The sequence below is a fragment of the Macaca thibetana genome, chromosome 6 (assembly GCF_024542745.1).
Source record: "Macaca thibetana thibetana isolate TM-01 chromosome 6, ASM2454274v1, whole genome shotgun sequence".
In the NCBI taxonomy this organism is placed as follows: Eukaryota; Metazoa; Chordata; class Mammalia; order Primates; family Cercopithecidae; genus Macaca; species Macaca thibetana.
Window position 1 is genome coordinate 33,016,659 of NC_065583.1, and position 12,728 is coordinate 33,029,386.

Here is a 12,728-nt window from a genome sequence, read left to right on the forward strand (position 1 = left end):
CTCACCATTTTATACACAAATTTGGACCAGTTTGGGCTACTCCTGCAGTTACAAAGTTACTATCACTCATTCACTCAGCTTTTACAATCTAATTGAGTAAGTGCACAAAACAGGAATCAACCACATATGTCTGAATGCTAGTTGAACTAAATGCCCTGAAGGAAAGCCACAAGTGCTTGGATGGAAAATAGCTTGTTAATTCAGCTCTCTAAGTCTCATACTCCTCTTACATATAGGAGCTAACCAGGAAAAAATGTTAAGTGACAGGTTCAGATTTTGGTGTACATTAAATGCATGATAAATATATGTGTCAGCAGCTGATGGTGAAGTTACCTTTCTGAAGGTCAATGATGAAAAGATAAATTTTCTTTCCTGTGTCCCAGACTTTCATTCAATTATTTGTGCTCGTGTGTGTCTTTCAGTTCCAAGGAGGGTTTCGGGTCAGTGGAGAAGGTCGTGCTGCTCACGTTTCTCTCGGCGGTTATCCTGATGGCCATCTTGGGGAACCTGCTGGTGATGGTGGCTGTGTGCTGGGACAGGCAGCTCAGGTGAGCAGCAGGAGGGAACCTTTTGAGGAAACATGGGAGTTCTGAGCCGTCCCTGGAGAGTTGGGTGTGAACATCTCCATTTTAATTTGTAATTAAGAAAGAAAGCATTGATGGGAACAATATTTTAAAAATAAAAGGAATGACAAAGGGATTGCAATTAATCCTACAACTCTAATACAACCAGTGTAAACGCTTCAGTGTATTTCCATCCTGTCATTTTTTTCTTTGTCAAATGTGTTTATAGTTGTGATCACTATATATACAATTGTTGAGAGCACATATAATCTAACCTCCCCATTTTACTAATGGTTTAGGGAAGATGTGGCTGACAAGGGACAGATCTAGAAATTAAACCTGTGTGTTTTGCACTTCTACTTCATCAGGCCCAACTTTGGCTGCAATTAGAACCACCTGAAGCACTTTTAAAAACTATCATCGTGGGATATTAGTATGTCTCATGTAGTATTTTGGACATAGTTATGTTCAAAAAGTTTTATTTATTGCTAAAATTCAAATCTAATCAGCCATCCTGTATTTTATCTGGTAATCTTTGAGGGGAGAGGTGTTAACTCCCCAGGGTGCCTGAACTAACTGATTTGGAGTGAGACCTCAGCATCAATATTTATTAAAATGCATCAAATGATTCTAGTGTACAGCCTGGGATGAGAGCCTCTGGGCCATAAAAGGGTATAATGAAGCAGTTCCTCTCTAAGTAAGACATGCACACGTCTAATGATGATGCAAATAAAGTGTAAAAGCGCAATTCTGACCAGTGTTATAAATGTGAGTACACAGTAGCCAGTCTACTAGTGTAAAATGGTGGACTGTCTCTACAGTCACAGGGCACACCTTGAGAGAGTTTCCTGAGAATGCCCAACCAAGGACTGATGGGTGGGTGGGATTAACTAGGGAACCCTTGGAAGAGAGAGCATCTCCATTGGCCCTCAAAAGGGACCTGTATGTGCAGGGGAACTCAGATTAGCGCAGAGTGGCCAGAAAGGGGAGGAAAAAGGAGGTTTTGGTATAAGGTAGGTCTGGAGAAGTCAGGAGAGGCTGGACCCTGCTGGGTCTTCTCAGCCATGTTACAGAAGGGGAAACTGAATCTCACGGAATACGCTAAGCATGTGACGTTTTCTTTCCTCTTTACCCCTCCCTTCTTTTCTTCTTTCTTTGCTTCCCTTTTCCCTGTTTTTTCTCTTGATCTCTTCTCCCTCCCCTTTTTCCCTTCATCCCTCCCCCTGCCTCCTCTCTTACATTTTTTCACTCACAGGAAAATAAAAACAAATTATTTCATTGTATCTCTTGCTTTTGCGGATCTGCTGGTTTCGGTGCTGGTGATGCCCTTTGGTGCCATTGAGCTGGTTCAAGACATCTGGATTTATGGGGAGATGTTTTGTCTTGTTCGGACATCTCTGGACGTCCTGCTCACAACAGCATCGATTTTTCACCTGTGCTGCATTTCCCTGGATAGGTAAGGACAGAACAATGTGCACAGTGGAGCTCTGTGTTGGAGACAATGACTTGATGGATATTGAGCAGTGTCTGCCTTTTCTTATTCATTAGAAGGAATGAATCTCAGAGAGGTAAATTTGGTAATTCAGTTATACAGTCACTCTCCAGCCTTTGCAGAGGCCCCCTTTTTAGTCAGGTCCTCTCTGGGGCACTGTAGATGTGCAGATTAGTAAGACCTAGGACCTGTGTGCAAGGAGTTTGCCATCTAAATAGCAATAGATGTCAGCAATCAAGTTTACTGTAGAGCTCTACATTTTATACTAATGGCATGAACAAAATTCCGAAGAAGCTGAGCATCACGAATGAGTACATCTTCCCAGAGGGCAACGGGGGTGGTTCAGAATGAAAATGCCCTATGTTTGAACATAACCTTTTCTTGAAAATATGTTTCTGTAACAATTTGATATACATATTTGTGTATGTGCATGAATTGTGGAGACTCTTTTCCAGAAAGTTACAGATGATAATAAACTTCCCAATAATTTTATATTTTTCGGACCCACGTCTAGAATTTCATTCTTGTTGCATAATTTTATTCTCTTTCTTCATATTTGACTTCAAGAGACCTAGTGATTTCCATCTTTGCCTCGTTTGTCACAGATTTATGTATTTATCACTTGTATCATCACTATTCATTTTCCAATTCCTGATAATTTACATTTCATCATAAAGGTAGAATGCAATCTAAAGTCAGATGATTACAGAAACATATGCTGTTATCAATGCAGTCGTATCTTAGGGGTTAGCTCTCAGAAAAATGTGGGGTACAAATCACACGTAATCAGAATTACCAGTGACAATGATTTCTTACTGTCTCTTGAGCAGCCCAACAAACCCAAGTTTTCCTCCAGTCTTGAGATAGATCACTGTTTTAAAATTTATTTTTATTTATTCTTATTTATTTTTTATAGAGACAAGTCTCACTATGTTACGCAGGTTGCTCTCGAACTACTGTGCTCAAGTTATCCTCAGGCTTCAGCCTCCCAAAGTGCTGGGGTTACAGATGTGAGCTATTGTGCCCAGACAATCACTGTTTTTTTGAATTGACGACTAGGAAAAGTAGTTGACTGAAACTAGAGATTGTGGTATATCTAACATACAGACTTTTAAACGCTAGCATCACAGTCTTCCCAGAGAATTAATCACACTGGGGGAGGTACTTAGAGACTGAAACCAGTTGAGGGGACAGCAGGTTCGTCTCCTATTTCATGGGACATATGTGCATTGATTGGAATGGCAGGCATAATGGCCTGCTTTATTTAAATTGCTTTCTCTTTTGCTCTGTCAAGAACGTATAGTTGGATTTGCTTAAGTTAAATGCATGTATAATGAGACTCCACTCTATAGCTAGAGATAATGACTCTGGTAAAATTGAACTGATGGCAAGCAACCAGACCCATGGCATGTAATAGTTGGAAATTTGTGTTTATTAGCTTGTTTACAACAATCTGACTTCAGGACATGAAAGACTTTTAAAGACAGTCAGGATACACTATATGAAAGTTCTTATTATAGGAAATGCAATGTAAGGAAGTAGAAAATCTATGGAAATCCTGCTGGGTAACTTGCACATGATCATTGTTAAAAATGAGTAGTGAGACTGAAAGTACTACAGGAATTTGGAAAAGGCCAGGCAGGGGAGATGGGGGCAGCTGAGGTAATCTCAAGGCCTGGGTAAAAGCAAGAGTAAGAAAAAGAGCCAGTCAGCCACAAAAAAAAAAATGGGAGAAAGTGTAGAATCAACTGTCCGATGTGGAGAGTTTGCTTTGCACAGCCCTGAGAGAAGGTCTAGAGGTTTCCTAGAAAGGTTTGGCTTCAGATTTATGCTTACATACTTTTCAAATCAGGAAAATTTTCCTGAGTAGGTATGAGTTATCATGAAACAGGATGAATTGGTCGTTAAGAACCATCTGCTTTAGAATTGAAGAGATTTGGGTTCAAATCCCAGCTTTTAAAATGTTTAGTTCTGAGAATGGCAATAAGTGATTAAGCCTTTCTGAGTGTAAGCCTTTCTTATCTCTAAAACTTGAGGAGGTAGCACCTATTTTGTGTGACTGCAGTTAGGTATAAATTGGATAATCCATTTAAGGCATCACTTTGGCCCAGCTTGTCATGGTACTCCATGTTATTGGATGTTGTTGTTAATGTCAGTTTCTTGTAACTAGCTGTACAACTCATGATCTTTCTCATCAAACTTGCACCTCCTCAGTGAATAGCTGCTCCAACAGCTGCATCATCTAGAAACCAGGTAGTTATTCTAAGAGCAGTCTTTCCTCATCTCCTACATTTAAATAATGAGAAGTCCTGCTCATTTTCTTTCCTAAAGAGATCCTAGTCTATTTCTCTCTATCATTTGTCCAAAGTAATATCATTTCTTGAATAAACCACTCAACACTTTCCTAATTATTCCCTCCAAATATGTTTTATTCCCTCACCATCTACTTGTCACTCACAAGATCAAATAGTCATCTTTTTAAAATGCCGCTCTGATACTGTTGCTCCTTTGCTTAAAACCCTTCAGTGGCTATTCATTGTACTGAAGATCAAGACCAGACTCATACAGGGTTTTTCATCCTCTGTTTGCTGTCCATGTCCCCAGCTTCCCTTCACCCTCTTCCTAACCTCACCCCCAGGGCCGAGTCACCTTGGCCTTCTTTCTAGTTCTTCAGGCCTCTCTGCTCAGTCACCTGAGGCCTTGGCTTTTCCCTCTGCCTGAAAAGCTCCTCTGCCCCTCCTCTCCTGCATGTCTTTCAGATTTTAGCTAAATCTTCTCTTCTTTGCAGAAGTCTTCGCTGACTCCATCAAAACCATTTTTCTCCTTCGTAGAACTCAGTGTAATTATAGTTAAAATCAAGTCTATACTTTCTTCTTAAATGTCTTTCTATTCCAATGGGAGGAAGCTCAAGGCTACGAACTTTGAGCAAGGTCCTTGCCCTCAAAGAACTTGCATTGTTATGCGGAGGTTGACCATTAACCAGTCACTGCATAAATACTTATTTAGGTATTTGGCAAACAGGACTGAACAAATGGAGTGGTCAGCACATGCTCTTTGTGAAAGTCATGCCAATAATTGCATTTCTTTCTCTGACAGTGGATGTCAACAACTCCAATACCATAAGTGAGATATCAGATGGGGTTTCTTTTGTTTTATTTTCCTTGGGGAGCTTGGGGATCTTGCCTCCAGCTTGTCTCCAGCTTTCCCTGTCTCATAATGCTGGAGGGTCCATCCTGAACATTGCAGGGCAATGTTTTAGCCTGGAAGAGTATGGTTTTATTTATCATCTAGTGTCTGTTTTGCTGTGTTCTTCCCATGCTAACAGTTTGGTTCAGCTGGGCTGGGCCAAAGCACAGAGTGAATGTCTCAATGAGATGTGATGTCCTTGTTAACCATGTTATTCCTGGCAGTATGCCATGTCCTTCTCTCTAGAGCTGCTACAAGTCTTCTGGGATCAGTCACAAGGGGTAGTTCCTTTGAACAAGAGGACTCACTTTGATTTGTAACTCCTCTCAGATGGCAGACTCCTGGATCAAAGCAAAATGTAGAACTCCTTTAGTATTACAAAATGCATTTTCCCAACTCCCATTCTTAGCTCACTGTGCTTCCTGGTGCTTTCAGAATTGAATTATGTTAATAAAAATTTATTGCCTCCTTAAAAATAATTTCCAAAGTATAATTAAAATAAATGCACCATCTAGTATGGGTCATAGGAGATCAAAAACTGCTTTAAAAGCTTTAGAGTACAGTTGATTTTTTAAGATCTAAAGTTCTGTGGTGAATAAAAACTAACCAAGTAGTCATAACAGAGTACTAGTTTTAAAAGTGAAATATAAGACAGCCATTGAAAACCATGAGAAATAATGACGCGTGTTGTCCTAGAAAGATATCACTGTTGTATTATGTTGGGGGGGAAAGAAGCAAGTGGCAGACTATAATGCTTAGCATAATTCCACTTTTATAAAATAAATATAGAGATGCATGTATCTGGGTTTACATGAGTGTGTGTGGAGAGAGAGAGAGAGAAAGAGAGAGAGAGAAAGAGAGAGAGAGAGGGAGAAAGAGAGAGAGAGAGAGAAAGAAAGAGAGATTGAGAATGAAAAAGAAAGAACATGAATGAATTTTCACCAAACCATTAACAGTTGGTTATTTGAGGGGTAGGGCATAGGGTGTAGTGCTGGCCAGAGTGGATGGTCAGTTGAACTGGGGTTGGGAGCCTTCACTTTTACTAATTTCTGTAATACACATTTTAAACTTCAATTTTCCCTTTGCTAGAAGGTAACCTTCTCAAATGCAAGTCCATCCACAATAGCCTTTTAGCTGAAAATGTTGCTAGAATGGCGCATTCCTCAGTTCTCTGAGAACATTCTGCTTCAGTGCTGGAAGTCCCCTCTGAGGTCAGAACAAACCAGGGAGCATGGAAATCTTCCTGACCAGTGTGTTCTCTCTGCTTTCTCACCAAGCACACTCACTTCTCCCTCAAGGGAGCCCTCACCATCTCTTATGGGTGCATCACTCCCACATTGATCTTGGTTAACCTCCTCCCTGTTCACAAGCTTGTATTTGATTTTTTCTAACAGTCCCTTTTCTAATTCTCACAGATTTTTAAAGTCACAATATTAATAATACCTGAGCATTGTAAAAAAAAGGTCATCAGTTCACAAGTAAAACTAAAAATGTCCCCAGTTCTTTCAATATCCACTTCCACAGCTGCATAACCTGAGGTAACCACTGTAAATAGCAACTGCCTGTAAATGCCAGTGATTTCATATGTAATAAGCAGACTTATTTGAATATATTTTGAGTTTACAATTTAAGTATGCCCTTGAAGAGGGCTTGTACTATATATATGCCAGTGAATTACCTGAATGTAACATTTTTACCAACTTGCTTATTGGATGATCTATTAGCAATGTTTCTTTCAGCAGCATGCGGCAGATAATAAATTGATTGTTCAAATAACTGAAAAGTCTGGCTTCAGACATGGCTCTCTATAAGGATTTGAACAATGTCATTTAAAGTTTGCCCCTCTCTGTTTCCCCCTCCTCTTTGTCTCCATCTTGCCTTCTCATTCTCCCTGTTTACCTCCCTCTCTGTTTCCCTATGTCTATCCCTCTCTTTCTATCTGTCCCTCTTTGTCCCTATGCTGTCCATCAGCTCTGGTTTCTTGTTAGATTTTTTCTTAGGCTGGGTTCTTCCACCAGGAAAGAAAAATAGTCACAGGCAACAAATCTTAAACCATCCTTAACACGCAAGTCCATAGGAAGAGAAACCTAAGCGCTGTTTCTCATGGAAGAACTTTCGTTGGCTTTGCTTGAGTCAAACACTCTTCACTTAACCAGTCACTGTGGTGTGGAGACGACACATCCTGGTTACTGGGCAGAGGTCAGGCATCATGACTCCCAACTTTACCAAAAGCATGTGGTGTGAAGGAAAGGCAGTTCCCACTGGAAAGACGGGTGTTGGGCAGACAAGAAGAGGAGATACCAATAGCCCTTAGGCTGGCCAGACCCTACAGGTATCTTTATGGAGCCTCCACAGCAAAACAGAGGTATATCATCCCCAAGTCCTCCCTATATTAAGCCAAATATTTCTAGATCCTTCTGCTGGCCTCATAAGCCATACTTTTCAGACTTTTAACCATTTTTATCCCCTTTCTCTGAACATGCTATACTTCGTCCTTCACTTAGCATCAAATGTAATTCCCTTTTTTAAAAAAAGTCAATTTCACTTCATTGAAGACAGCATTCTCCATAGTATGGCAAAATTCTTTTTTGGATACATCCAGCTGAATTGTCACCCTTCCTCTGCACAGCTCGAAAATGTGATGTGTTTCATCTGCAAAATTCTCCAACAGTTTCTTAGTCTCAGATCCTCTTTTAAACAGGTTTACTTATAAAACATACGATTCTTACTTCAAGGTTGCATGTTTAATCTTGTGCTGGAGATAAATGTGTTTGCATTTCTTAATGATCTCCCCGGAGTATAATTCAATTTTGGAATGTGTAAATGAAAAGTGTCTGTCATTGTGAACTGTGTCACACAATTACATTTGTTTTCCCAATAGGATTGAAATGCATTTCACAAGGAAATTATATTAAAAGTTTCTCCTTCTCATACACCCTTTTAGGGCAGGTTCAGGCTTCGTACATAATAATATTTGTTGGTCAAATTTCATGCCAGAGGGTATGAACTGTTATTTTTATATTCATTTCATCAAACATTTATGGAGTGCTTACTAATTACTACGAGTTGTTCTGGACATTGTAAATACAGTGGTGAATGATCAGAAAAAGCTCTGAATCATGGAACTTCTTGTCTAGTTGGGAATACAGAGAGTACACAGATAATTACAGTAAAATTGGTGACCATTGAGTACTATAAGGAGAAGAAAAAAAAAGCTATTGGAGTCTGCTAAGTTGCAATCTCCAAAGCAGGGTAGGCTCCTGAGAAAGTGATGCTGCTGCCGAGATCTGTAGGTGCTGTGGGTATCAGTAGGGGACAGGGAAGTTGGTGAGGACTAGGGAGTGGCTGCTCCTGAAAATACATGTGAAAACCCCCAGGAAAGTCCTTGTTAACTAAAAACTAAATTCTTAGCTTGCCTTTCACTGCTTTTCCAACGTATTCTCAGTCTGATTTTCCTACCTCAACTCCTCCCCATGAGTGATCTGTTTTCTTTCCCTGAAAGTGATATGTTTCCTCAAACCTGCATGTTGCTACCTGTGCCTTGGGTTTCTTTTATTTTTCTGGCAAACATCCACCTTTCTTCAATAGTCAGATAACATGTGTCACCTTCTCCAATGATTGGCTGGGCTCCATTCATAAAAATTTGTCATTTCTTCCTCTGAGCTCCCATGGAGTATTGAATCTAAGCATCGTGGTTAATACAAGGTTCTTAGTATGTGCATCTCAATAATTGTTTGGTTTGTCTGCCTTGTTCTAGAATATAAACTTCTTGAGAGTAGGCCTTATGTCATCTATTCATGTGTTTTTCTTTCTGGACCATAATCGCTGTTCCATACATGTTTGGCTGAGCTTAGAACGCTGAGATGTGACTTTTGGTTGTTTGATATGACTCTGGGATTAGTTTCTCTGTCCTCACAGAACTCTCAATATAGAAAGTGGTTAAGAATGAGACCTGAGGTGCTAGGCTGCTTAGGTTCAGTCACAGCTTGACTGGTTGTCAAGGGTTTGACCTTGGAGAAGTGAGAAAGGTTTTCTGGACTTTGTCTTATCTGTAAAATTTGTGTTATTAATAGAAAATCTTTTCCCTTCTCTTTTATGACTTGTGAGGAATAAATAACTGAGTGTTTATTCTAAAAACTGAATAATAAACTGAATAATACATAGACCAGTGCATGGTACTTGGTAAGTGTTCAATTAATGTTAGCCACAAGGACTATTCCATTATTGTTTTCCTCTCTAAATGCAAATTGCTAGAGGCTGTAGCGAGGGCCTTCCCAGACATTGATAGTCATCTGGTTCTTTCTGACTCATAGCTGAGTACCCTTGAAGGTTAGATCCTTAGCCTTCCAGCCCTGAATATGTCCCCTCTTTCCTTTGGAAACCTCATTTATCCCGTGGCTTCACCTGCACCTCTGCTCTTGTCTCTCCCTCACCCCTCTCACACACTGGGCTCTGGGGTTCTATCTCTGTCTGTCTGCTCAGCATCTTGTCTTAAACATCTTTCTGTTTTCTCAAACCTCAGTGTGCTCCAAGTAGACATTTTTTGTCGTAAACTAGTACTATACCCTCTTCCATATTGTACATTGAAGGTGAATCTATTAGTCGTCTTTCAGTCATTGAAACACAATTTTTTGAGGTCATCTTTTACTTATTTCCCATGATCAGCTGGATACCAAACCACACCTATTCTTTTTATAAATACCTTTTAAATACCTTTTATAAATACCTTTTAAAACATTTTATTTTATAAAAATTTTATATATATATATAAAATAAAACCTAAAATTTTATTTAGGTATAATAATGTATACATGTATTTAGAAATAATGTATACATTATTTCATCACCTAGATATTAATAAGCCCAGTACCTAATATGATTTTCTGCTCCTCTCCCTCCTCCCACCCTCCACCCTCAAGTAGACCCAATGTCTTTTTTTCTCCTTTTTGTTTTCTTGAGTTCTCGTCATTTAGTTCCCATTTGTAAGTGAGAACATGCAGTATTTGGTTTTCTCCTTCTGTATTAGTTTACTAAGGATAATGGCCTCTAGCTCCATCCATGTTCCTGCAAAAGACATGATTTTGCTATTTTACATGGCTGCATAGTATTCCATGGTGTACATGTACCACATTTTTGTTATCTAAAGTGTCATTGTTGGGCATTTAGGTTGATTCTATGTCTTTTCCATTGTGAAGGGTGCTGCAATAACCATTTGGGTGCATGTGTCTTTATGGTAGAATGATTTATATTCCTCTGAGTATATACCCAGTAATGGGATTGCTGGGTTGAATAATAGTTCTGCTTTTAGCTCTTTGAGGAATCGCCATACTGCTTCCACAATGGTTGAACTAATTTACACTCCCTCCAATGGTGTATAAGTGTTCCCTTTTTTCCACAACTTCACCAGCATGTGTTATTTTTTGACTTTTTAGTAATAGCCATTGTGACTGGTGTGAGATGGTATCCCATTGTGGTTTTAATTTGCATTTCTTTAACAATCAGTGATATTGAACTCTTTTTTTATATGCTTGTTGGCTGCATGTATGTCCTCTTTTGAAAAGTGTTTGTTCATGTCCTTTGACCATTTTTTAATGGGATTGTCTTTTTTTATTGTAAATTTGTTTAAGTTCCTTATAAATGCTGTATATTAGACCTTTGTCAGATGCATAGTTTGAAGATATTTTCTCCCATTCTGTAGTGTCTGTTTGCTCTGTTGGTAGTTTCTTTTGATGTGTAGAAACTCTTAAGTTTAGATCTCATTTGTCAATTTTTGCTTTTGTTGTGATTGCTTTTGGTCATGAAATCTTTGCCTGTTCCTATGTCCGGGATGGTATTACCTAGTTTCTGTTCCAGGGTTTTTATAGTTTTGGGTTTTACATTTAAGTCTTTAATCCATCTTGAGTTGGCTTTTGTATAAGGTGTAAGAAAGGGGTCCAGCTTCAGTCTTCTGCATATGGCTAGCCGGTTACCCAGCACCATTTATTGAACAGGGAATCCTTTTCCCAATTGTCTGTTTTTGTCAGCTTGGTCAAAGATTAGATAGTTGTAGGTGTGTAACTTACTTCTGACCCTCTATTCTGCTCCACTGGTCTATGTTTCTGTTTTCATACCAGTACCATGCTGTTTTGGTTACTGTAGCCCTGTAGTATAGCTTGAAGTCAGGTGAGGTGATGCCTCCAGCTTTGTGCTTTTTGCTTAGGATTGCCTGCACTATGTGGGTTCTTTTTTGGTTCCATTTTAATTTTAAAGTAGTTTTTTTTCTACTTCGTGAAGTATGTTTTTGGTAGTTTGATAGAAATAGCATTGAATCTGTAAATTGCTTTGGACAGTACAGCCATTTTAACAATATTCATTCTTCCCAGCTATGAACATGCAATGTTTTTCCATTTCTTTGTGTCATCTCTGATTTCTTTGATCAGTGTTTTGTAATTCTCATTGTAGAGATCTTTCACCTCCCTGGTTAGGTGTATTCCTGGTATTTTATTCTTTTTGTGGCAGTTGTGAATGGGATTGCCTTCATGATTTGGCCCTTAGCTTGGCTGTGGTAGGTATATAGGAATGCTAGTGATTTTTGTACATTGATTTTGTGTCCCAAAACTTTGCTGAAGTTGTTTATCAGCTGAAGGAGCTTTGGGGGCAATACTATGGGGTTTTCTAGATATAGAATCATGTTATCTGCAAAAAAGGGTAGTTGGACTTCCTCTCTTCCTATTTGGATGCTCCTTATTTCTTTCTCTTGCCTGATGGCCCTGGCTAGGACTTCCAATATTAGTGGAAGAGAGAGGGCATTCTTGTCTTGTGCCAGTTTTAAAGGGGAATGGTTTCAGCTTTTGCCATTTCATTATGATGTTGGCTGCGAGTTTGTCATAGATGGCTGTTACTATTTTGAGGTATGTTCCCTCAATACGTAGTTTTCTGAGAGCTTTTAACATAAAGAGCTATTGAATTTTATTGAAAGCCTTTTTCTGCTTTTATTGAGATTATCATGTGGTTTTTGTCTTTAGTTCTGTTTATGTGATGCATCACATTTATTGGTTTGTGTACGTTGAACCATCCTTGCATCCTGAGGATGAAGCCTACTTAATCGTGGTGGATTAGCTATATGATGTGCTTGTGGATTCAGTTCACAAGTAATTTGTTAGGGATTTTTGCATTGATATTCATGTAAGGATACTGGCCTGACTTCTTGTTTCTCTGCCAGGTGTTGGTATCAAGATGAGTTGGGGAGCAATCTCTCCTCCTCAATTTTTTGGGAGAGTTTCAGTAGGAATGGTACCAGGTATTCTTTCTACATCTGGTGGAATTAGGCTGTCAATCCATCAGGTGTGGGCTTTTGTTGATTGGTGGGCTATCTATTACTGATTTAATTTCAGAGCTAATTATTGGTCGGTTCAGGGGATGAATTTCTTCCTGGTTCAGTCTTGGGAGGGTGTATGTGTCCAGGAATTTATCCATCTCTTCTAGGTTTTCTAGTTTGTGTGCATAGA

General features: G+C 39.2%; 1 protein-coding gene across 2 annotated transcripts in view; it reads left to right on the plus strand.

Moving 5' to 3' along the window:
• Positions 1-12,728, plus strand: part of HTR4 (5-hydroxytryptamine receptor 4) — a 189,951-nt gene that overhangs the window by 95,177 nt on the left and 82,046 nt on the right. Inside the window, exons 3-4 of one of the 2 annotated variants that reach the window (XM_050794023.1) lie at positions 423-548; positions 1,819-2,019. In XM_050794023.1, the coding sequence (XP_050649980.1) occupies positions 423-548; positions 1,819-2,019 (327 nt within the window). Of the gene's footprint in view, positions 1-422; positions 549-1,249; positions 2,020-12,728 lie in introns of those variants that run through there. The other variant, XM_050794022.1, reaches the window with a different exon arrangement.